Source organism: Capricornis sumatraensis, chromosome 2 (assembly GCF_032405125.1).
Source record: "Capricornis sumatraensis isolate serow.1 chromosome 2, serow.2, whole genome shotgun sequence".
NCBI classification, from domain to species: Eukaryota; Metazoa; Chordata; class Mammalia; order Artiodactyla; family Bovidae; genus Capricornis; species Capricornis sumatraensis.
In genome coordinates, this window is record NC_091070.1 from 58,107,171 (window position 1) to 58,131,434 (window position 24,264).

Consider the following 24,264-nt stretch of genomic DNA (forward strand, 5'->3'; position numbering starts at 1 on the left):
ACTCTGGCCCACTGAGCAGATCATTTAATACTGTGCCACTCAAGAATTTGTGTCAATACACAGTCCACCAACACCACTGAGGGGATACATTTGCCAACAGGAAATCAGTGTCACCTTCATTCACTAAAAAGACTTTGGATTTGAGTTCTGTATTACTGAAACTACACTTTATAAATAAGCTTAAACAAAGAAAATGATAAAATAATGGGAAAAGTATTTAAGGTTAAATAAAACTGAACTATATACTAGAAATTTGAGACTTAAAGAAGTCTAGGACTTTAATCTGTAGCTTTGACTGTATTTTAAAATGTCATATACAAAGTACTTTGGATAAAATATGATTAAAAAGTTAAAAGAAAAATTCCAAACCACACGCTGTATACAAAATAAACTATGTTGTACCTCTGTATAACTGTTGTTCAAATAATCTCCATACATCCATACATCCTATATAATTATTATTGTTCCACTAGTTTTAAATCAAGTATCTGGAGCATAATAAAGCTCTTTAACAACTATCAAGGAAAGACAATGTTCCTATTTAAAAACTGCAAGCAAGTAAGGCTGTGGCTCTGAAGTCTTACCTACTGTGAAAACAATTTTGAATTTTTTGCATTTGCATATTATGAGTCTTGAAGGCTATGTTTTAGTTGACTAAAAATTTTCAAGTTCTTTAATCTTCAGGAGCAATAGGAACTTTAAAAGGTGCCATAGACTATGAGGCATTAGGGATAAGAATGAAAGTATTATCTAAAAATATACTTTGTATGCAACTTTTTAATAGAAACAGCATCTAATTCTCAATGTCAATGGCTTGTTGAGCAAGAATGTCTAAAATATACTACAGAAAAAGAATTGTTCACTCACGTCTCAGTGAAGAGATATCTCTTAGCCACAGTTTATATCACTTAAAAATTTTGTGACTCCTACATTAACATAACTTTATTTCTAAAAATTTCCAAGTTTCCATATTTAATATTTATCTGATGATTAAAATAATTTAGAACAATCCCTATTTTTTCAATTCATGGAAAATAGAAAATGATCAAAACTACATTTACCCCATGCAGAAAGGCAATATTCTATCAATTACACTTCTCAGGGAATAAATTTTCTTCATTTAAAAAAAGTGTTTAGAAATGATTTTTAAAAAGGAGACCATTAATGAAAGTTTTTGTTATAGTTAATCTGTTCTACCACAACTCTACAAACAACATTGCTATTTTCTAAAGACAAAAATGACACTTTGTATAAAATGACAGGCCTTTGGCAGCCCTGGTTGGCTTTGTAGCAGTGAGGGGACCCCAAGCTACTTAACCCAGTTCCTCCTCCTCCCTCCTTTGGTCTAGCAGTTTGCTTGCTAATGAGGAGTCGACATGGCAGGGCTTTCCATGTACCCTGGAATAAGAACAGGTCTACATGGTGTTCAGAAGTTGAGTTTCATTAATAGAATGAGCATATAGCTCAAAGAAATGAAAACAAGTGCTACTCTATTAAGTGCTCACTCACTGAGGCCACACACGGCCATAAGCATGTAAGCATCTTATGTCTTTATATCCTCACAATGTCCCTGTGAGGAGAGCAGATTATTTTCACTTTATAGAAGAGAAAACCAAACCAAAGAACTACTTTGCCCAAGGTTGCAGATGTGAAGTAGGGATTTCAGCATAGATCCCTGTGTCCCACCCTAGACTTATTAGATCAGCACCTCCAAGGAGTGGAGTCCAATAGTCTGAGTATTTACCAAGCTCTCCAGATAATTTTTTAAACATCAAGTTGTAAAATACTGATCTATAGGAACAAATGGATTGCCTGTCAGTCTGTTCTCCATAACTATCTTCCTCAACTGAGATTTCAGTATAAATTAATTTCTTAGGAAATTATAGCCAGCTCCTAGTATTCCTCATGAAATAAGATTAGTCTTCCTTCTAGCTTACCTGAGGTCAGTAAGATTTTGTTCCACATACTGTATGTGTGTGCACACATATGAACACATTTAGACATATTCGACCAGGTGAAAAGGCAGAAATGGAACTGAGAGAAGTTTCTTAAGTGCTTATACTATATGTTTATGTATATTTAAAAATTTTAGTTGATACCTTCTCTATATAACTGTTCAAAGAACTTAAACAACATATTCATGTATACATGTAAATTATCTTTTAATATATTCTGACAGTGCCCATACTGAAGAAGAGAGATAATGTTGCCAATTTTAACTAGGTTTTAAAAACCAAATGCTGGAATAATAACAGTTTATCACTTTACACATCCAAAACAACTTTGGGTAATCTGAGTATAAAAGAGCTAAATCAATAGAAATTCTGCCTAAGAGACTGATAAAATTCACTCAATAGGCAGGTTTGATACTCAGACAATTCCTTTAAGCAAAAACAAGGCTACATTAGTAAATCAAGGAACTCTGGTGACTGACAGAATGAAACCAAAATAATTATGATAAGCAGAATCTTTTCCTCTAAATTTTTAATGGAGCTATTTAAATGTCATACAGCTTCAGTATAACATTTAGAAATATTCTTTTCATATGGCAATTGGATTAAAAATACAGTAGCAAGAAGAATTAACTCAAGGCATGAACTAAGGAAATTTTTCCCTTAATTCCAACAGAATACAAAGAAAGAACATGAAAGCTGACAGCAGGGAGGGGTTGACAAATGCTAGGCATGACTGTGATCAGTCATGCCTGTGCAGCAGTCTCTACCAAAGCTCAACATATGCATACATCATGATTCACAGTCCATTTCCAGGTGTAAGTCCAGACATGTATATACATGTGTGTGTGCTCAGTCGCTAACTCACGTTCGACTCTTACGACTCCATGGACAGTAGCCCGTGAGGCTCCCCCGTCCATGGGATTCTCCAGGCAAGAATACTGGAGTGGGTTGCCATTTCCTCCTCCAGGGTTTCTTCCCGACCCATGGGTTGAACCCATGTCTCCTACACTGGCAGGCTGATTCTTTTACCACTGAGCCACCTGGGAAGCCCATATACGTATGTGTATATACATAAAATGTTCATGACTGTTTTATTTGTAATACCTCCAAAATTTAAAATAACCTAATACCCATCAATAATAGCTGGAGAAGAAATTAGGCATACTCATACAATGAAATATAATAATGAAAAAAAGAACTACTGTCACATGCAATAGCATGGATAACTTTCACAGGCCAAATATTGAGTATATAAAATATAGGCGGATATAAAAGTGAGCACACCACATAATTTTAGCTGCATGAAATTCAGAAATAAAAAAATTACCCTATGTGATAGAAGTGGAAATAGAGATTACCTTTTGGTAGAGATTATTGATTAGGAGGGATCACAAAAGATCTTTCTGAGGCACTAGAAATCTACTGTATCTCAAGCTGAATGATGGTTACTTGGATGTACACACTGGGGAAAAGTCAGAGCTGCACACTTGATATTCCTATACTCTGCTGTAAGTAAATTATAACTCGACTTTAAAAGTAAAAACAAAAGAGAAAAAGTATTATATTCCTCAATGTCCAGGTTAACTAAGAGAGTTAACTCTAGCTCATCAACCATAAGCAAGTTTAGTGGGCAAATACACAGCCTATTCTTGAAATTGGCTAGACTTAGGCTGCAGCCTACCATCAAAACAATGATCAAGATGCATGTTAAAAAGTCAGCAATTATGAATTACCATTTCATGCGTGTAGGTGACAACTCAAAAACATTTAAAAAGCAAACTCAGATAGCCATAAAAATTATATTTCAATAAAAGTTTTTTTAAAAAGCAAAGTGTTTATTTTTCTATATATAATATAGTAACAGATATTCTCTAATTTTACCAGACAAGAGAATGCTAAAGACAGCTGAACTTAAGCTATCATTCAAATTTATACCTGTGTAGACAGCCTTAATACCCCAATTCTCCAGCATTATTAACAGTCTCATTCTGCGAGGATCTCATCATTAGCCAAGTCATAATTTGAATGTGGCCACTGGTGGGAACATCATCATTTAAACATTTCTAAAGTAGGATCTACTCACATTTATGATGATGTTCAGAGATTCATCATTAGGAAGGAAAATACACACACTCCGGCGGTCCTGCATGACTCTGTTGTTATGGAAGTTCAGTTTGTTCATTGTGTTGTGGGCTCTCTAGTGGTCAGGGCTGGGCTCCGAGTCCTCGGCAATTCCTCTGGTTCCGAGCACTCCAAAGCCAAACTCTGCTCCTCATCACACTCCCTACAGGAGAAGCATCGTGATATTCGACTACGTAGGTTTCATAGCTGTGAAGAAAAGAAAGTCCAAAAGGAAGGAGGTTGTGAATGAAGATGGCGAGATTGGTGGATAGACAGATGGGGAGAGGAGCTGCAGCAGGACAGGGCACAGCGCGTCTCACAGTGAGGCCGGCCTCGTCTAGTCACTGAGAACACATGGGCACGTACTCTGTACGTCGCCCACTGCCAACTGTTTTAAAAGTTACATTCACAGTCATGAATTTAACATAAAGCCAATGAGTGTCTCTACATTCAAGGTGGTACTGTGTACTGCAAGGCTTTCAAAAGCAGAGCCTGCCTTTGAGAAATTTCCAGTCTCATATGGAAGGGTTCTGGAATAAATGAACAAAATGACAAAGCAGCAATAACAACACAATTCTCAATCCCTCTCCTTTTTTTCTTCCATTACAATCAAACTCAAAGAAATTTCTTGGATCTTACACTATATTCCTTCTTCAACCACTGTGGTCTGGCTTCCATTTCCTTCTTCTAACCAACATGGCTTTGCCACAGGAAGCCAGTGATCTCAAGACCATGAGGAGAAACCATAGCATTCACTTTGATTGACCTCAGTATGTACAACACTTACTGAGGCTGTTAAGTCCTCCTTACAACCTTTTTCTCCCTGAGTTTTTATGATGCTGCCCTCTCTTCTCATTCTCTAACCTGACAATGCAGTTATTTCACCAACCAGTTAACACGTAGAAATAACATGATAGTATATAATAAATATTTGTATTTATTTTATATGGTGGATTTTGGATACTTCTCATATCTAACCGGTTTATTAAACCATGTAATTTTACTTTTAAAATTCTCTCAGATATTCAGTGTAAACAATTTTGCTTGCAAGTTATAAAGACTTAATCACCAATTTTCAATAACCACACTTTTTATTTCTGTCTCATGTCTCACTGCATTGGCAAGACTTTAAGAATAATTTTAAAACAATGGTGGATATTTTCTACTTTTAATGAATGTGTCTAGTGTTTCATATATTATTCCTAATACAACACTATTCAACCAAGGTATGTTAAGGCAACTTGCCTGTCAAACCAGTAGTAATCATTTATATTGTTCCTTTACAGCTACATTTGTAGGATATGTAGGAATTTCCAGGAATATGGATTAGTTTTATCAGGCAGAAAGCATAACCATATAGTTTTAATAGAAGAGCTATTATCACTGCTCATACAAATCAAACCATAAATGAGGCAGAATCTTGGCTTATTTGTTTAAGGTGCAATGTCCATCTGTTATCAGCAGGAAGACAGGAGAGAATATACTCTTAGATGGCACCGTAAGTAAATGTAAACTAGTATTTATTTTTTTAAAGTATAAATAAAACACCATCCATCAGGGAGCTACTCAAACCTAAGTAAAAACATATACAGTATTTCCTTCGGAAGGAGACCAAAAGCCCCTTAGGAGTATTCTACATTTCTTAAAGCATGATGGCAATTGTTTCACATTAGGCTGTAGCCAGTACATCACCCTACAGGGTCACCAGAGGTCAGTGCTACAATTCTCTCCCGTATGGGACGGCTAGAGTGGTTAGCCTATGTGTTCTATGAACACAAACTAACTGCACTTCAAATCCAACCATTCAGCTGTATAATGCACACTTTAAACAATTCTAAAGCAAAGAAAGCCATAAGTGAACCATGCAAAGAAACAGAGGAAAATAATAGAATGGGAAAGACTAGAGATCTCTTCAAGAAAATTAGAGATACCAAGGGAACATTTCATGCAAAGACGGGCACAATAAAGGACAACAGCATTATGGACCTAATAGAAGCAGAAAATATTAAGAAGAGGTGGCAAAAATATACAGAAGAACTATACAAAAAAAGGTATAAATGACCCAGATAACTATGATGGTGTGATCATTCACTAGAGCCAGATATCCTGGAGTGTGAACTCAAGTGGGCCTTAGGAAGCATTACTACAAACGCGGCTAGTGGAGGTGATCGAATTCCAGCTGAGCTATTTCAGTCTTAAAAGATGATGCATTAAAGTCCTGCATTCAGTATGTCAGCAAATTTGGAAAACTCAGCAGTGGCCACAGGACTGGAAAAGGTCCGTTTTCATTTCAATTCCAAAGCAGGGCAGGGCAAAGAATGTTCAAACTACCGCACAATCGCACTCATTTCACACACTAGCAAAGTAATGCTCAAAATTCTCCAAGCCAGGCTTCAACAGTACTTGAACTGTGAACTTCCAGATATTCAAGCTGGATTTACAAAAGGCAGAGGAACCAGAGATCAAATTGCCAACATCTGTTGGATCACAGAAAAAGCAAGGGAATTCCAGAAAACATCTACTTCTGCTTCCCTGACTAAGCTAAAGCCTTTGACTGAATGGATCACAACAAACTGTGGAAAATTCTGAAAGAGATGGGAATACCAGGCCACCTTACCTGACTCCTGAAAAATCTGTATGCAGGTCAAGAAGCAACAGTTAGAACTGGACATGGAAGAACGAACTGGTTCCAAATTGGGAAAGCAGTATGTCAAGGATGTATATTGTCACCTTGCTTATTTAACTTATATGCAGAGTACATCATGAGAAACGTTGGACTGGATGAAGCACAAGCTGGAATTAAGATTGCTGGGAGAAATATCAATAACCTCAGATATGCAGATGACACCAAACTTATGGCAGAAAGTGAAGAACTAAAGAGCCTCTTGATGAAAGTGAAAGAGGAGAATAAAAAGGTTGGCTTAAAATTAATGTTCAGAAAACTAAGACTATGGCATCAGCTCCCATCACTTCATGGCAAATAGATGGGGAAACAATGCAAACAGTGAGAGACTTTAATTTTTGGGGGACTCCAAAATCACTGCAGACAGTGACTGCAGCCATGAAATTAAAAGACGGTTGCTCCTTGGAAGAAAAGTTATGGCCAACCTAGATGGCATACTAAAAAGCAGAGACATTACTTTGTCGACAAAGGTCCATCTAGTCAAAGCTATGGTTTTTCCAGTAGTCATGTATGGATGTGAGAGTTGGATTATAAAGAAAGCTGAGCGATGAAGAATTGATGCTTTTGAACTGTGGTTGGAGAAGACTCTTGAGAGTCTCTTGGACTGCAAGGAGATCAAACCAGTCAATCCTAAAGGAAATCAGTCCTGAATATTCATTGGAAGGACTGATGCTGAAGCTGAAACTCCGATACTCTGGCCACCTGATGTGAAGAACTGACTCATTTGAAAAGACCCTGATGCTGGGAAACATTGAAGGCAGGAAGGAAGGGGATGACAGAGGACAAGATGGTTGGATGGCATCACTGACTTGATGGACGTGAGTTTGAATAAGCTCTGGGAGTTGGTGATGGACAGGGAAGCCTGGCGTGCTGCAGTCCATGGGGTTGTGAAGAGTTAGACACAACTGAGCAACTGAACTGAGAATAATATTCTCAGGCATACTATCTGAGAAATACAGTTCTAAAATAATTTCATAGTCAAATATTATATTTCATGGCAAACATTTTTCCCTATGCATAGATATATTCCAACACTTAGGCCTCCTCTCTGATATTAAATATGAGATATTTAATATGAGTTGCCCTGATAGATCAGTTGGTAAAGAATCCATCTGCAATGTAGGAGACCCTGGTTCAATCTCTGGGTTGGAAAAATCCGCTGGAGAAGGGATAGGTTACCCACTTTAGTATTCTTGGGCTTCTCTTACAGCTCAGCTGGTAAAGAAGCGGCCTGCAAGGTGGTAGACCAGGGTTCGATCCCTGGGTTGGGAAGATCCCCTGGAGAAGGGAAAGTCTACCGACTCCAGTATTTTGTGGAGAATGCCATGGACTGTATAGTCCATGGGGTCACAAAGAGTCGGACACGACTGAGTGACTCACTTTTTCTGATATTAAAATCTTTTCAAGAAATTACAAGCTATGATTAAATGCAACTTATTTAAATTCAAACCATTAAGTGATATTAATCCCAGTAAAATTATTTAAATCTACACTTCAAATTGAGCTACTCATACAATTTTCCATTTCTAATTAAACCAATTAAAGGGGGTTTATTTCTACTGACCTACTTTCTAGAATTTAAAAAACAAACTAGGGAAAAATATCTTCTGAAATGGGGATGCTTCCAGAGCTTCATTAAAACAATTTAAAAATTTTATGGTTCAATAGTACAGTATAAAAAAGGACTAGAAGAGGATTATAAAGAAAATTTAATAAAAGCAGAGTTAAGAAGCAGTGCTGCTTCATTGCTGCTTTTCTGTTTTAAGGATAGCAAACTAGCAAAGCCTTGAAAGAGAGACAATATTAAGATTTACTTTACCCAAGCCTGCATTAAAGCTGATTAAAAGGTTCCACTGAAATAGCAAAATTCCCATATCTCTAATATGCTTCAGTATAAAATTTAAAGTTAGACAGTCCTAGGGGAAAGACTTAAGACTAAATGTATACCAATTTTAACCACAGAATTTAGCCTTTGAGCCATTGGCTGCTTATTCTGTATCCTAAGTCCCAAAGCCGTCCCAGGGGGGCACATTTCCTACTCCAGGGCAGCCCTTGTGTTCAGTAATCTAGGGATAGATTATCTATGAAGAGCAAACCATGTTATAATCCCGTATTTCCCAAACAACAAAAGAACAGCTAACACGGTGATCAAACCCCATCCTGCCATCTTTGTTGTTGTTCAGTCGCTAAGTCATGTCTGACTCTGTGACCCCAAGGACTGCAGAACATCAGGCCTCCATGTCCTCTACTATCTCCAGGAGTTTGCTTAAGTTCATGTCTGTTAAGTCAGTGATGCTATCTAACCATCTCATCTTCTGCCACCCTTTTCTCATTTTGCCTTCAGTCTTTCCCAGCATCAGGGTCTTTTCCAATGAGTTGGCTCGTCATATCAGGTGGCCAAAGTGTTGGAGCTTCAGCTTTAGCATCAGTACTTCCAATGAATGGTTAGGGTTGATCTCCTTTAGGACTGACTGATTTGATCTCCCTGCAGTCCAAGGGCCTCTCAAGAGTCTTCTTCAGCACTACAATTCGAAAGCATCAGTTCTTCGGTGTTCAGCCTTTGCTATGGTCCAACTCTCACAACCATACATGACTTTTGGAAAGACCATAGTTTTGACTATACAGATCTTTGTTAGCAAAGTGATGTCTTTGCTTTTTAATATGCTATTTAGGTTTGTCCCAGCTTTCTTTCCAAGAAGCAAGCATCTTCTAATTTCATTGCATTATCACTGTCCACAGTGATTTTGGAACCCAAGAAAAGAGAATCTGTCACTGCGTCCACTTTCTCCCCTTCTATTTGCCATGAAGTGATGGGACTGGATGCCATGATCTCTGTTTTTTGAATGTTGAGTTTTAAGCCGGCTTTTTCACTCTCCTCTTTCACCCTCATCAAGAGGCTCTTGAGTTTCTTTTCACTTTCTGCCATTAGAGTGGTGTCATCTGCATATCTCAGGTTGTTAATGTTTCTCCTGACATCTTTATGAATACCCAAGTTTCAAATTACTTGTTAATTTCCCTACTCAAACTTTAAACCCACATTATGTTTCTTACTTCCTGATAAGCCCATTAATTATAAAGTTACTTCATTTCTTTTCAAGAATCAGGAAGCTCACATGTGGTATGCACATTCAATACTGATTTTCAGTTTTAAGAAACTACTGGATATAGCCTTTAAAACTGTGTCACCTTGGAATAAAAGTATGGACTTTACTTCAATATAATGTATCAGTTGGTTTGTCAGTTGTGATGAAGATCTCATAGTCTTACCAGAGGTTAACAACAGGGAAAGTGGGTACCATGGGTACAGAGGAACACTGTCCCGTATATCTAAAATGCACTGTCCCATATATCTAAAAGCATTCTAAAGTTAAGTTTATTTAAAAAACCCTAGGTCACCAGAAATTTCCTCCTCATACAACAGGTATAGTCTCACTTTGAATGAAGTCAAAGGAAGATCCTTAATTCTGAGACTGTCACCCTAAAAAAAGTTAGGTGGTAATTTGATAAGAAAATGACTATAATGTCAGCATGGTTAGTAGGCATATTTCAACAGTCAATAAGGCATCTTTATTACCTAACAAAAATAAGGCAAATAGTATCTTGAAAAGCTGGGTGGCAGACAGCCCTGTCTTTTAATTTAATCACTACATATTCATGAAACTCAAATTATATACACAGCATTGTGGTATTTACTTGGCATAAAGCAGAACACACAAACAATGGAAGATGTGCCCCCTACTCCCACGAATTCACCATCAAGTTAGGGATATAACAGGGCCAGGATGCTTAGGATGATGATATTATGTCCCTCCTTCCCATGAGCACACAGACTCAGATGGACACTTCCGGGAAGACATAACAGGTGTATGAATACTGTGGCTAACATCACTTTGGAATAAAAAGTACATAGTCTTTTACTCAATGTTTTCCTAAAAGTGATATCAAAATGGCTTTGTTGTTTATTTATTCATTCATTCATTCAGCATATACAGCTACTATGTGCCAGGTGTTGTTGTAAGTGCTGAACACACAGCAATGAATAGAACAAATATTCAACTCTAATGGAGACAGACAATATATAATGTAGATAGTGACATGTACTGTGAAGAAAAATAAATTCAGAGTAGGTGAAAGAGCTGATGAAGACACTGTGGTCATGTGGATGCTATTTCATATAGGGTACTCAGGGGAAGCATTTCTGATAAGCATTTCTGATATTTGAGTAGATTTAAGAATTAAGAGAGCGATATAATTTATTTCCTTTCTTCTTTCCTTCTTTCTTTTCTTCCTTCCTTCCCTCTCTCCCTTCTTCCCCCCATCCAACCCAGGGAAATTTTTTCCAAATAGAGGGGACAATAAGTGCCAAGGCTCACTGACGCTTCAGAAAAGGTAAAATAACAGTAAAAACTATAGCTAACATTGACTACATACTTGTCGCGTTTAGTTGCTAAGTCATGTTTGACTCTTTTGTGCCCCATGGACTATAGCCCTGTAGGCTCCTCTGTCCATGGGATTTCCTAAGCAAGAATACTGGAGTGGCTTGCCATTTCCTTCTTCAGGGGATCTTCCCGACTCAGGGATTAAACCTGCCTCTCCTGTATCAGCAGGTAGATTCTCTACCACTGAGCTAAAGGCTGATGTTAAGTATTCATGGTACATTAAAGAAAACTGACAGCTCTTTGCCGTGCTTCCAGTGAAGAGGTAGACAGGATCTATTTCCCTCTTCTCTTGAATCTGAGCTGGCCCTCTGACTAGCTCATGCTCAAAGTTCTGCCTCAGTAGTGGATAACTCAGTAGCTTGTAGTTGTTATTATTATTTTTTGGTCTAGCTCCTCTATTCAGATCTTCTTAGAGCAGGATCACTAGTCTGTGAGAGTGTGAGTGTGTGTGTGTGTGTGTGTATGTTTAATTTTCAATGGCAGGTACGTAAGTATACACTAATTAAAAGTGGCTTGACTGGTTTACTGCACACATGTCCTTGGACAAGGAAGATTATACAGCAGGGGTTCTTAACCTTGGCACTATTGACATTATGGGGCCAAATACTCTGTGTCGTCAGGGGCTGTCCTGTGCACTGCAGGATGTTCAATGTTCATCTCTGATCTCTGCCCACTAGATACAGGGAGAATCCCCCTCAACTCCCAGTAGTGACAACCCAAAATATCACCGGACATTGCCAAATATCAACTTGGGAGCAAAATTACCCATTGCTGAGACCCAATCGTTGAGAACAAGTTTCCTTATAGAGTCACAACAGGCTGTTCTTACCATCCAGTTAATTTTTAAGCAGTGAAAGAAAAATGTTAGTCAGTCATGTCTGACTCTTTTGTGACCCCATGGACTGTAGCCCACCAGGTTCCTCTGTCCATGGGATTTCCCAGGCAAGAATACTGGAGTGGGCTGCCATTCCCTACTTCAGGGATCTTCCCAACCCAGGGATCAAACCCAGATCTCCTGCATTGCAGGCAGTTCTTTGCCAGTTGAGCCACCAGGGAATCAAACTCCTACCAAACATACATTTGCCAACTAAATGTCAGCAACTTAGTTTCAAGCTTAGAAATCTGGCTTTAACCTTAAAGTTAAATTTTTCAACAGCCACTAGCTTCATAACAGTTTTGAAATTTAGCCTTCTTGAAACTTCCAAGTTTTAATGCAGTGTATTGCCAAACTTCTCATGTAAGTAGAAGTTATTACCAGGTACTTGTTGTTGGAAAGTCCTATAGTTTAATCCCAGTACCTAGAAATATAAAAACTGACCTGGAAATAAATGATACCTGATTATCAATTTGTCTGTACGCTCTCTATTATGAGGACTTCTTAAGAAAGGTCATTTGCTTCTAAGAGTCATTCTGGAATCACAGAGTTCTTTTCCTCACTTAATTTGAAGAGTAAGTAAACTGAACATTTTCTACTTCATGCCCTCTTTTGCAATTACTGCTTTATCTAAAAAAGAAAGTAGCTGATATTTATCGACTATCCAGAGCCAAACCCTCTAGAAAGAATATCAGATACTCTGATGCTGTCTCTTTCCCACCACTGTTTTGGCAGATAAATGCTGCTGCTGCTGCTAAGTCACTTCAGTTGTGTCCGACTCTGTGCGACCCCATAGACGGCAGCCCACCAGGCTCCCCCATCCCTGGGATTCTCCAGGCAAGAACAGTGGAGTGGGTTGCCATTTCCTTCTCCAATGCATGAAAGTGAAAAGTGACAGAGAAGTCACTCAGCCATGGCTGACTCTTAGCGACCCTATGGACGGCAGCCTACCAGGCTCCTCCATCCATGGGATTCTCCAGGCAAGAGTACTGGAGTGGGGTGCCATTGCCTTCTCCTCCCATATGACTGAGCCTCAAATGTTTAGAGACAATATGGGCAGAATACTGATTAAGGAGATAGACCAATCAGTCAAACCTAAATCCTATCTAGAATCTACAATATGAGCTATATGACCTTGGGCAAGGAACCTAATCTCTGAGCCTGACTCTTCATCAGTAAAATATGTACTACTGGCCTGCTTGGATTATTGGTCAGATTAAACAACATAATGAATATAAAGCACTAGATATCAGCTTGTTGGGGGGATACTCACTAAAATAACAGCCATGAGTTGCCAGCTCATGAGAAGATATGTCTACAAATGACTGACAAAAATACATATCACCTAGAGAGCTAAAATTTAGAGCCAAATGCAGCATCAGGGCTAAACTTTGGAATGTCTACTTTGGGGTGGGGAAGTTAAGTGTATCGTTGGTTGTAAATGGGACAGCTGCATTATATAAGGTGATAACTCCTTTGAAATTTAATATATTGAAAAAGGAAATGTATGTATCTGTGTATAAGTTCAAGTGTGTGCTGGCTGACCAAAGGACAGGATGTAAAAAACATCTGTTTCCATCTGTTTGGTACCGTCTCTCGACTGGGGAGTACCCCTCTTCCATCCCAGATATTTCCAGCGGAGCTATCAGACACAGTGTACACTCTTCTGTGGGAGAGTGAAGAGATGATATAGGCAGGGATGTGACTCAAGGCTGGTCTAACAGACGGCATCACTCTTCAGTCACAGAGCCTGGTCTAAAGGGTGAGCATGTAACCTAAGCAAGACCAGAATTCCTCCATGAAATCTGTAATACACATGGAGAAGGCTGCACCTCCTTCTGGATTGCTGTTTGTGAGAATGATATGACCCTAGAGCTGCTGGCAATCATCTTTATGTGGTAAGAACTTTCCTGAAGAAGAAAGTCATCACAGAGGAAAGAGAAGCTCAGAAAGCATTCTGATTACATCATTTGAACTTCTATGTCTAGCTATGTCTGAAGCCACAAACTATCCCAAGGAATTCCCATATGTAAAGCTAATAAACTATCCTTTCTCTTCAGCTAATTTTGCCCCCTTGCAACTAAATGAGTCTTTTATAATACAGTCCATTCAATCAAGCTGACTTACTGCTTGATATATTCATTCATTAATTCACTGAATGCCTACTATCACTGGTTACTTGTACCAATATTTACTTGAAAAAGACATTGCCCTAAGTTTTAAAGTTTTTCTCGATTCTAAAACAAAGGAGAATATTCACCATTAATAGAGAAGACAAAAGGTGGAAAAATAGATCTGAATAAATGAAAAGTTTAGGTGACTGAGTTGCTGTTCAGATACCACCACTCTCTAAGAGCACTACATAGAGCAAGTGCTTTATGGGTATAATGCACACATTGCTTTAAGGCAAACCGAGTATGCAGGACAATTAATTCATAATAATAATTTTCAGCAACAAAAGAATATCTCAGCTTGAATACTAACTTGTGGGTGAATAGTTCTCTCTTATTAAAGACCACTATGTGTTTTTAAAGAACCTCTTGATGAAAGTGAAAGAGGACAGTGAAAAAGCTGGCTTAAAACTCAACATTCAAAAAAATAAGATCATGGCATCTGGTCCCATCACTTCAAGGGGAATAGATGGAGAAACAGTGGAAACAGGGTCAGACTTTATTTTCTTGGGCTCCAAAATCACTGCAGTTGGTGACTGCAGCCATGAAATTAAAAGACGTTTGCTCCTTGGAAGAAAAGCTGTGACCAGCCTAGATAGCATATTAAAAAGCAGAGACATTACTTTGCTAACAAAGGTCCATCTAGTCAAAGCTATGATTTTTCCAGCAGTCATGTATGGATGTGAGAGTTGGATCATAAAGAAAGCTGAGCGCCAAAGAATTGATGCTTTTGAACTGTGGTGTTGGAGCCTCTTGAGAGTCCTTTGGACTGCAAGAAAATCCAACCAGTCAATACTAAAGGAAATCAACCCTTAATATTCATTGGAAGGACTGATGCTGAAGCCGAAGGCTTTGGCCACCTGATGCAAAGAACTGGCTCACTGGAAAAGACCCTAATGCTGGGAAAGATTGAAGACAGGAGGAGAAGGGGATGACAGAGGACGAGATGGTTAGATGACATCATCAGATCAATGGACCTGAGTTTTGGCAAGCTCTGGGAGATGGTGAAGGACAGGGAAGTCTTGCTTTCTGCAGTCCATGGGGTCGCAAAGAGAAGGACATGACTTAGAGACTGAACAACAAAAACAACACACCATATAAGTAGCTGTGTATGAAATGTAGTCATTGTAATATACAGTTATTTTATATAAAGTGTGAAAATATGTAAACGCATGCATGTATCTATTTTAAATATGTAAGTATACGTATTTCTTGTTTAGTCACTAAGTTGTATTCAACTTTTTGTGACCCCATGCACTGTAGCCTGCGAGGTTCCTCTGTCCATGGGACTTTCTCAGGCAAGAATACCGGAGTGGGTTGCCATTTCCTTCTCCAGGGGATCTTCCCGATCCAGAATCAAACCCGTATCTTTTGCTTCTCCTGCTTGGCAGGCTGATTCTTTACCACTGAGCCACCTGGGAAACCATATTATTTTTATATAAATAGCATGTGTATGTAAATATGTATGTATAATACAAGCAATAACTACACTTGAAAATATTTATTGAATCAATGGAAAGTTTAGGTTAGGAAAGAAGCAATATAATGTGCTGCTTAAGCTTGGCCCATGGAGCCTGACTGCTCCAATTTGGATGCCAGCCCTGACACCTGCCACCGCCCCTGGGCAAGACTCTTTACTTCCTCATGTCAATTTTTCTTACTTCTGAAATGGAACTGTTGTGGACATTATTAACTGGGTTACTCCTTTACTATGAGGTAACCTCCTGATTTCCTATTACAGAAAACAAGTGGAATAATTGCTTTTCGGTAATGTGTGTTGGTCATTATCTATTCTGTCATTAATCATATCTTGAGTTCTACAGAAAAAATCAGTATTTCTCTCCTATTAGTAGCTAATAGATTATTTCATTTTTGTATTTAACCAATGAGATTTGCTGTATCTTGGGGCTGGGAATGGAAAAGAACCTTCCAATTGAAGTAGATGTGAATTGGTGCCAAGTACCACTCATCATACTTTACTGAATAAAATTATATGGCTAGTCTTTGGCTATAGAAAAGGGAGAAAATAGGAAAGATAGGCAAAGTAGCCTTGGATTGCAATAAGGAAAAAAATAAGTAAAATTATGTACTCGTAAGCTGCAGTTAGCACTGTAAATTACTGCAACCAGCATGAGTTTGTAGTAAGAAGCATAAAAATGTTCATACCCTTCGATTGAGTAAGCCAACCTGAAAAATGTATAAGGAGGAAATAATTGAACCAAAGCACCACACTTGATCAAAAGCACTCAGGAAACCATTACCTATCAGAGTAAAAACTGGAAAAAAAAATCTAAATAGTCTAACAACAGCAATGGATTAGTAAATTATGGTATATCTAAAGTAGTATCAATAATAAAAACTGCATTTACTGAGCACAATCCCCTCAAATCACAAATACCAACTACAGCCGAAAATTACCCTGTTTCACTACATATATAGTTCTGTTCATAGAACAGAACTTTCAGGAATAAAGAACTTAAAAAAAAAAAAAACAGTCTCTAAATCCAAGAGGCGGGGGTGGGGGAGATAAAAAAATATGACAAGTATCACAAGCAATCAGTCAATGAACAATCATAATCCAACTGGATTTGAGTCTAAAGCACTTCATTAATGTTTACAACTTTTTGCCTCTCACACCATTTCTAAACTCTGGCCTTTAGAGACTTTACAATCTCTTTGAAGTGTTGAAATTAGCAGAGTAGAAACAATAGAGAGAAATACAATTGTATTTTAGGTTAAATGCTAAGCTGAGCAGCAAAATAAAGATTGCGGGATTTGAGAAAAGGCTGAGAACTGAGGGAAGCGCAGCGTCCAGGCCAGTTTCATGGAGGGAAGGGAAATGATCTGTATGCAGCAGAGACAAGAAAGAATTAAGGGTGGAGAACAACACAGGTAAGACCCTGGGTGGGGAGGGGAGGCAGGACACAAGCCTGGGCTCCCTGGAAGGCCTGATGGATGAAATCAGGTCATGGAACACTCATTCTAAGACACTTTCTTCAGTACCCTGAGGGGCTTCTGAGTCATGGGAACATCACACAGTGGGTCGTTTTTCTCAAAGTTGTCTTCTAGCTCTGGCAATGGTTTTGCACTTTGCGGTATTCAGAACCCTAGGCTTTTGAATTTCTCCTTCTTTAGCATTATTTTTCGCTATGACCATACTCATTTTATCCATTCAATTACAGAGGCAAAGCAAAGGACAATGGCAATAGTGATGTTAGGGGAAATGAAACTCCCACTTTTTAAAAAACATGTGAGATTAAAAACAGATTCCTGCAAAGCACCATTCTGTTATACTCTCCTTACACAGAACAGTTATATGCATAATTATTTTAATCAGTAATTACAATGGCTTCCCTCTGGAGTTCATAAAAGAAGTAATGCAGATCTTTAGAGTTATTTTAAATATTTTTAAAAGTCTAATAAAATTGGCATATGTACCCATGGTGATATCTCAAGGGAAATTAAAAGATCATTCACTTAAGTAACTTTATTATTCAGTTCAGTTCAGTCGCTCAGTTGTGTCCGACTCTGCGACCCCATGACTTGCAGCACGCCAGGCCTCCCTGTCCATCACCGACTCCCGGAGTTCACTCAGACTCATGTCCATTGAGTCCATGATGCCATCCAGCCATCTCATCCTCGGTCGTCCCCTTCTCCTCCTGCCCCCAACCCCTCCCAGCATCAGAGTCTTTTCCAATGAGTCAACACTTCACATGAGGTGGGCAAAGTACTGGAGTTTCAGCTTTAGCATCATTCCTTCCAAAGAAATCCCAAGGTTGATCTCCTTCAGAATGGACTGGTTGGATCTCCTTGCAGTCCAAGGGAATCTCAAGAGTCTTTTCCAACACCACAGTTCAAAAGCATCAATTCTTCGGCGCTCAGCCTTCTTCACAGTCCAACTCTCACATCCATACATGACCACAGGAAAAACCATAGCCTTGACTAGACGGAACTTAGTCGGCAAAGTAATGTCTCTGCTTTTGAATATACTATCTAGGTTGTCATAACTTTTCTTCCAAGAAGTAAGCATCTTTTAATTTCATGGCTGCAGTTACCATCTGCAGTGATTTTGGAGCCCAAAAGAATAAAGTCTGACACTGTTTCCACTGTTTCCCCATCTATTTCCCATGAAGCGATGGGACCGGATGCCATGATCTTCGTTTTCTGAATCTTGAGCTTTAAGCCAACTTTTTCACTCTTCTCTTTCACTTTCATCAAGAGGCTTTTTAGCGCCTCTTCACTTTCTGCCATAAGGGTGGTGTCATCTGCATATCTGAGGTTATTGATATTTCTCCCAGCAATCTTGATTCCAGCTTGTGTTTCTTCCAGTCCAGCGTTTCTCATGATGTACTCTGCATATAAGTTAAATAAGCAGGGTGACAATATACAGCCTTGACGTACTCCTTTTCCTATTTGGAACCAGTCTGTTGTTCCATGTCCAGTTCTAACTGTTGCTTCCTGACCTGCATACAGATTTCTCAAGAGGCAGGTCAGGTGATCTGGTATTCCCATCTCTTTCAGAATTTTCCAGTTTATTGTGATCCACACAATCAAAGGCTCTGGCATAATCAATAAAGCAGAAATAGATGTTTTTTGGAACTCTCTTGCTTTTTCCATGATCCAGCAGATGTTGGCAATTTGATCTCTGGTTCCTCTGCCTTTTCTAAAACCAGCTTGAACATCAGGGAGTTCACGGTTCACATATTGCTGAAGCCTGGCTTGGAGAATTTTGAGCATCACTTTACTAGCATGTGAGGTGAGTGCAACTGTGCGGTAGTTTGAGCATTCTTTTGCATTGCCTTTCTTTGGAACTGGAATGAAAACTGACCTCTTCCAGTCCTGTGGCCACTGCTGAGTTTTCCAAATTTGCTGGCATATTGAGTGAAGCACTTTCACAGCATCATCTTTCAGGATTTGAAACAGCTCAGAGGGCAAACTTTATTATTAGGTTGGTACAAAAGTAATTGTGGTTTTGAACAAGGAATTTTAAATCATTATAACTAGGCTCAAACACATCTTTATTAATCAAAATAGGAACCATTACAAACAACACATTTTTTTGCCAGGGAGAAATAGGTTTGTTTATTCCTGAAGCATAAAAATCCATACTTCAGGATTCAATGAACTCTTGGAAAGCATTTTCTGCCTCCTGCTGGTTATGGAAGTGTTTTCCCTGCAAAAAGCCGTTGAGATGCTTGAAGAAGTGGTATCAGTTGGCGAGAGGTTATGGCAGATGAGGCAAAACTTTGTAGCCCAACTCATTGAAGTGCTGGTCGTGTGGCATGTGGTTCAGCACTGTCATGCTGAAGAATCAGGCCCTTTTTGTTGGCCGGTTGCGGGTGTCGCAGTTTTCGGTGCATCACATCAATTTGCTGAGCATGTTTCTCAGACGTGATCGTTTCACTGGGATTCAGAAAGCTGTAATGGATGAGACCGGCAGCAGACTGCCAGTGACCATGACCGTTTTGGGTGCAAGTTTGGCTTTGGGAAGTGCTTTGGAGCTTCTACTCGGACTAAGCACTGAGCTGGTGGTTGCCAGTTGTCATATAAAATCCACTTTTCATTGCACATCACAATTCAATCAAGAAATGGTTTGCTGTCCTATAGAATAAGAGACGACACTCCAAAGCGACCCTTTTTTTTTTTTTGGTCAGGTCACGGGGCACTACTTGTTGAGCTTTTTCGTCTTTCCAATTTGCTTCAAATGCCAAATGACTGTGGGATAGTCGACACTGAATTCTTTGGCAACTTCTCATGTAGTTGTAAGAGGATTAGCTTCAATGATGGCTCTTGGTTGTTGTTACTTTGCAATGGCTAGCCATTGTGCTCCTCATCTTCAAGGCTCTCATCTCCCTCGCAAAACTTCTTGAGCCACCACCACTGCATTGTACATTCGTTAGCAGTTCCTGGGCCAAATGTGTTGTTGATGTTGCGAGTTGTCTCTGCCGCTTTACAACCCAGTTTGAAGCTGAATAAAAAAACTGCTTGAATTTGTTTTTTGTCTAACATCATTTCTACAGTCTGATAGAATACAAACAGCAAGTAATACGTCATTAGCAAAAAAACATAAAGCAAGAAATGTGCATTCAAATGATGTATAACATAACCACATGTATTTAAGAATCTATTCCAGTATCATATGGCAAAGTTCAACAGTGAAAAAACACAATTACTTTTGCATCAACCTAATATCATTTTAAGTGCTTATTTTGACAGCACAATTAGTTTTACCTGCCAGATTTAAAAAAAGAAAGAAAGAAAACAAATGACTGAAATTTATTTTGATAGACAGTTGTTCCAAACCTAAAGCCCAGGAAGGTGGGAGAGAGGAAGGATAACAAGTAATCCTCAATGGCTGAAACACTGGGATAGATTTAGTCATTATATATACATTAAAAAAATAAACTTAGTAAGAAAAAAAGAGACCTTCCTTCTGTCTAGTCTCATTCTAGTCATGTTACCTCCTCTGTCATACCTCCTCACTGTGTTCTAATCTAGATTTCCAAATGTCTTGTCTCATTCTTTAAATCTATCACCCCCGCAAAGCTGCCAGAGTGAACCTCATTAAACTGCACTTGCATATCACAGCCAGCTCACATACTTCGGCACTACAGCAAGTTCACAGGACAGCATCTGAACTCTGAGGCACAGCCATCCTCTATCATCTGGTCCCTCTCTTCCCCAGTGTGACCGCTCAAGTTTTATACTGTCAAAATTCTTTTCCTTATGGTTCCCTGAGCAAGTCTTGCTCTCTTATTTCCATGTTTTGACTGCGGTGTTTCCTTGCCTATTATTTCATCCACCTCCAAAAGAACAAAAGCAAAGCATTTTCGTTCTCCCTGGAAAACTCAAGACACGGGTCTGCGAAGCACATCTCCACATCAGCAGGCAGCTGAGGAGAGTTTCTCCTGCATTCCTAATCACCTTTGTACTTGCTGGTGAGTCTGTCTCCCCAAAGAGTACTGGGAGAATCTGCTAGCATCTCTATGTTTCTAATGCCTACGGTAGTCCTGGGTCTGTAACGAGCACCCAGGAAACGTGCCCTTCCCTGGTGACTCAGACGGTAAAGAATCTGCCTGCAATGCAGCAGACTCAAGTTCGATCCCTGGGTCAGGAAGATCCCCTGGAGAAAGGAATGGCAACCCACTCCAGTATTCTTGCCTGGAGAATCCCATGGACAGAGGAGCCTGGTGGGTTACAGTTCCTGGGGTCGCAAAGAGTCGGACATGATTGAGCGACTAACACTATTACCCTCTAAGGTGTGTTGAGTAAATTATTTAGAAATTCACCAAAAATGTGAATGAATTCCCTAGCAATTAAGATTAAAATTAGGTTCTTTAAGAAGAACCCACCCCAGCAAAGGGAGTCAATACTAGTTACAGCTTCTTGAATATTTTGTCTATGTTAATTACAGGTGAAAGGGGGCACCTTTTTTTTCTTGTCTTTAAATTTAGTGAACAAACATAATGTCAGTACTGTCAACAAAGTAGTTTTGGGGAAAGTCTCCATGTGTATCAGGGTAAGCCAACTCGTGTGAAAGCAAACATATATAAAGATACATCGGTTGGGATGCACTAAGTTGCAAGTATCCAAGATACCTAAATTGAACTTGGACTCTGGAGCCACACTGCCTGGATTGGACTATTTATTAGCTGTATGATCTTGGACCAGTCCCTTCACCTCTCCACATCTCAGCTTCCATATCTACAGAATAGAAATAATAACTGTATCTATTTTAAAGGATGCTATAAGGCATATGGCAGGCCCTATATGAGAGTTAACTACTGATAATTAAACTAGTTAAATGACATAAGGGGAATTTATAAAAACTAAAGTAACTTAAAGCTTAGAAGTAGGATGGGTAAGCTTGTGGGTGATTTGATATGGTAGCTTGATATGTCATACAGGGCCTCGTTTCTTCTTGGTACCTTGGAATAACTCCACGTTAAGGCTGGCGTCTCAGAGTAGTTTAATCAACCAGAATGCAGAGGCAAACAAGAGTACTGATACTCAATCTGACTGGATGTCTTGGGTTACAAGCTCTCTATCACTGGACAGAGGGGCATGGACTCCGCAGATTAGCTGAGGCCTCCCAAGGCCCACTTCCAGAGCCAGAGGTGGGAGCAACTTCCCCTGAAGTGCGTGGACATCAAAACAAAAACATGGATGCCTTTGGGAAGTTGGGAGATGAGGGGAAACGCTAGATAAGCAACCAAGAAGAAGAAAAAAGGCAACGGTGAAAATTCATGAATTTCAAACCACATAAACTTTTATTTTTTCATAGTCATCTGTATTCAAAAGTCATATCAGGTTTAGCAACCAGGCGCAAAAATTCCTTTCAACCAAGATGAATTTTTAGCATGACACAGCCAACAAAAAGTGCTGTTCTCAGGGAAAATCCCCCAACTTAGAAGCATCTGCTTCTAATTTCCACAATGAAATCATTGATTCCTTCATTCATGGGGCTTGCACTCAATTCCCTCTGACACAGGAACTGCAGTTTTCTAGATAATAATTTTGCTGTGAAATTCTCATTATCTGGTTGAGATGTTTAAAGAATGAATTAAGTGTTTGGGAAGTTGCTAGCTTTCTTATAACACTGGAAAATGATTTTACATGTCATGAAATGGAACTTAATTAACAAGAACGAAATAAACATACAAACTAGGAATGTAAAAGTCCATTGGCAGAATAGGAAAATAAAAAGTACAGTACACAAAAACAATTCAGCAGCAAACAATCAACTACAGCTATACAGTAGCAAATATGAATCCCCAGAACAGCGTTGAACAAAAAAAGCCAACTTGCAAAAGACTATATATGCTATGATACTTTTCTACGAAGAGAAAGTTCAAAAGCAGACAACCAATCATTCACTTAGGAATACGTGTGTGTGTGTGTGTGTATGTGTGTGTGTGTGTGTGTGTGTGTGGTAAGACTATAAAGAAAGGCAAAGGAACAATTAACTTTAAAATTGCAATAGTGGTCCTGAGGGATGTAAGAGGCTGGGGTAGGGAATGTCTTCAGAAACAGGCAGGGACTGCCAAGGTGCTACAGTAGGTCTTTTTCTTAAGCTTAGAAGTAAATACAATGGTGTTCTTTCATAACTATTACTGCTTAAAATGCACAGAGAACTTATAAACACTCTACTATGTACATTTCACAATTTAGCAAAGTTAAATAAGTCAGAGGTACTGATGTTAAAATGTTGTGAATAACCACGTACTACTGATTAAACTTTAAAAAGATATGTAACAGCAAGTTATACAAGCGTTAAGTCAGAACTCAGGTAGTCACCAACCAACAATGCAAACTGAAAGGAATTTAGGATGAAAAAACAGAAGGAGGCATTCTCTGTTTTAGATAAACAAACTCATAGAGAGTTAGATGCATATCTCGGGAAGAATTTCAATGACCCCAGATTCTTGTATCTTCTCACAAAGGCACTAAAATCATTAACTTGTGATAGCTGTTCTTTGTGATTAGTACTAATGTTTTACCAAGATGTATGCTTGACTATCTGTATTTCCTAGCCCCCAAATTCATATATACTGGCTCCTCTCCTGCCTCCTCAGAACAGTTTACTCAGAGCTACTGAATGGCTATTTCCTGGGCTATACAGTTCTCGGTGAGAATAAAACTTAAACTGACAAACTCACAACTCTCACGTTGTGTGTTTTTACGTCAGCAGCGGATTGTGCATGGGCATCTACTACTAAATGAAAAAGTAATGCAATAAAGTGCAATCAAATGAAAATCTTACCAATAAATCAGATCTTAAAGATGACCTAGTCCAACTCCGGTACTCTTGCCTGGAAAATCCATGGACGGAGGAGCCTGGTAGGCTGCAGTCCATGGGGTCGCTAAGAGTTGGACGCGACTGAGCAACTTCACTTTCACTTTCACTTTTTACTTTCATGCATTGGAGAAGGAAATGGCAACCCACTCCAGTGTTCTTGCCTGGAGAATCCCAGAGACACGGAAGCCTGGTGGGCTGCTGTCTATGGGGCCGCACAGAGTC

At 39.1% G+C, this 24,264-nt stretch overlaps 1 protein-coding gene across 1 annotated transcript in view; it reads right to left on the minus strand.

Moving 5' to 3' along the window:
* The window catches only part of FRMD6 (FERM domain containing 6), an 81,352-nt gene that overhangs the window by 32,877 nt on the left and 24,211 nt on the right, over positions 1–24,264 (minus strand). Inside the window, exon 2 of the mRNA XM_068964873.1 lies at positions 4,039–4,283. Within this exon, the coding sequence (XP_068820974.1) occupies positions 4,039–4,137 (99 nt within the window). The 5' untranslated portion in view covers positions 4,138–4,283. The remainder of the gene's footprint in view (positions 1–4,038; positions 4,284–24,264) is intronic.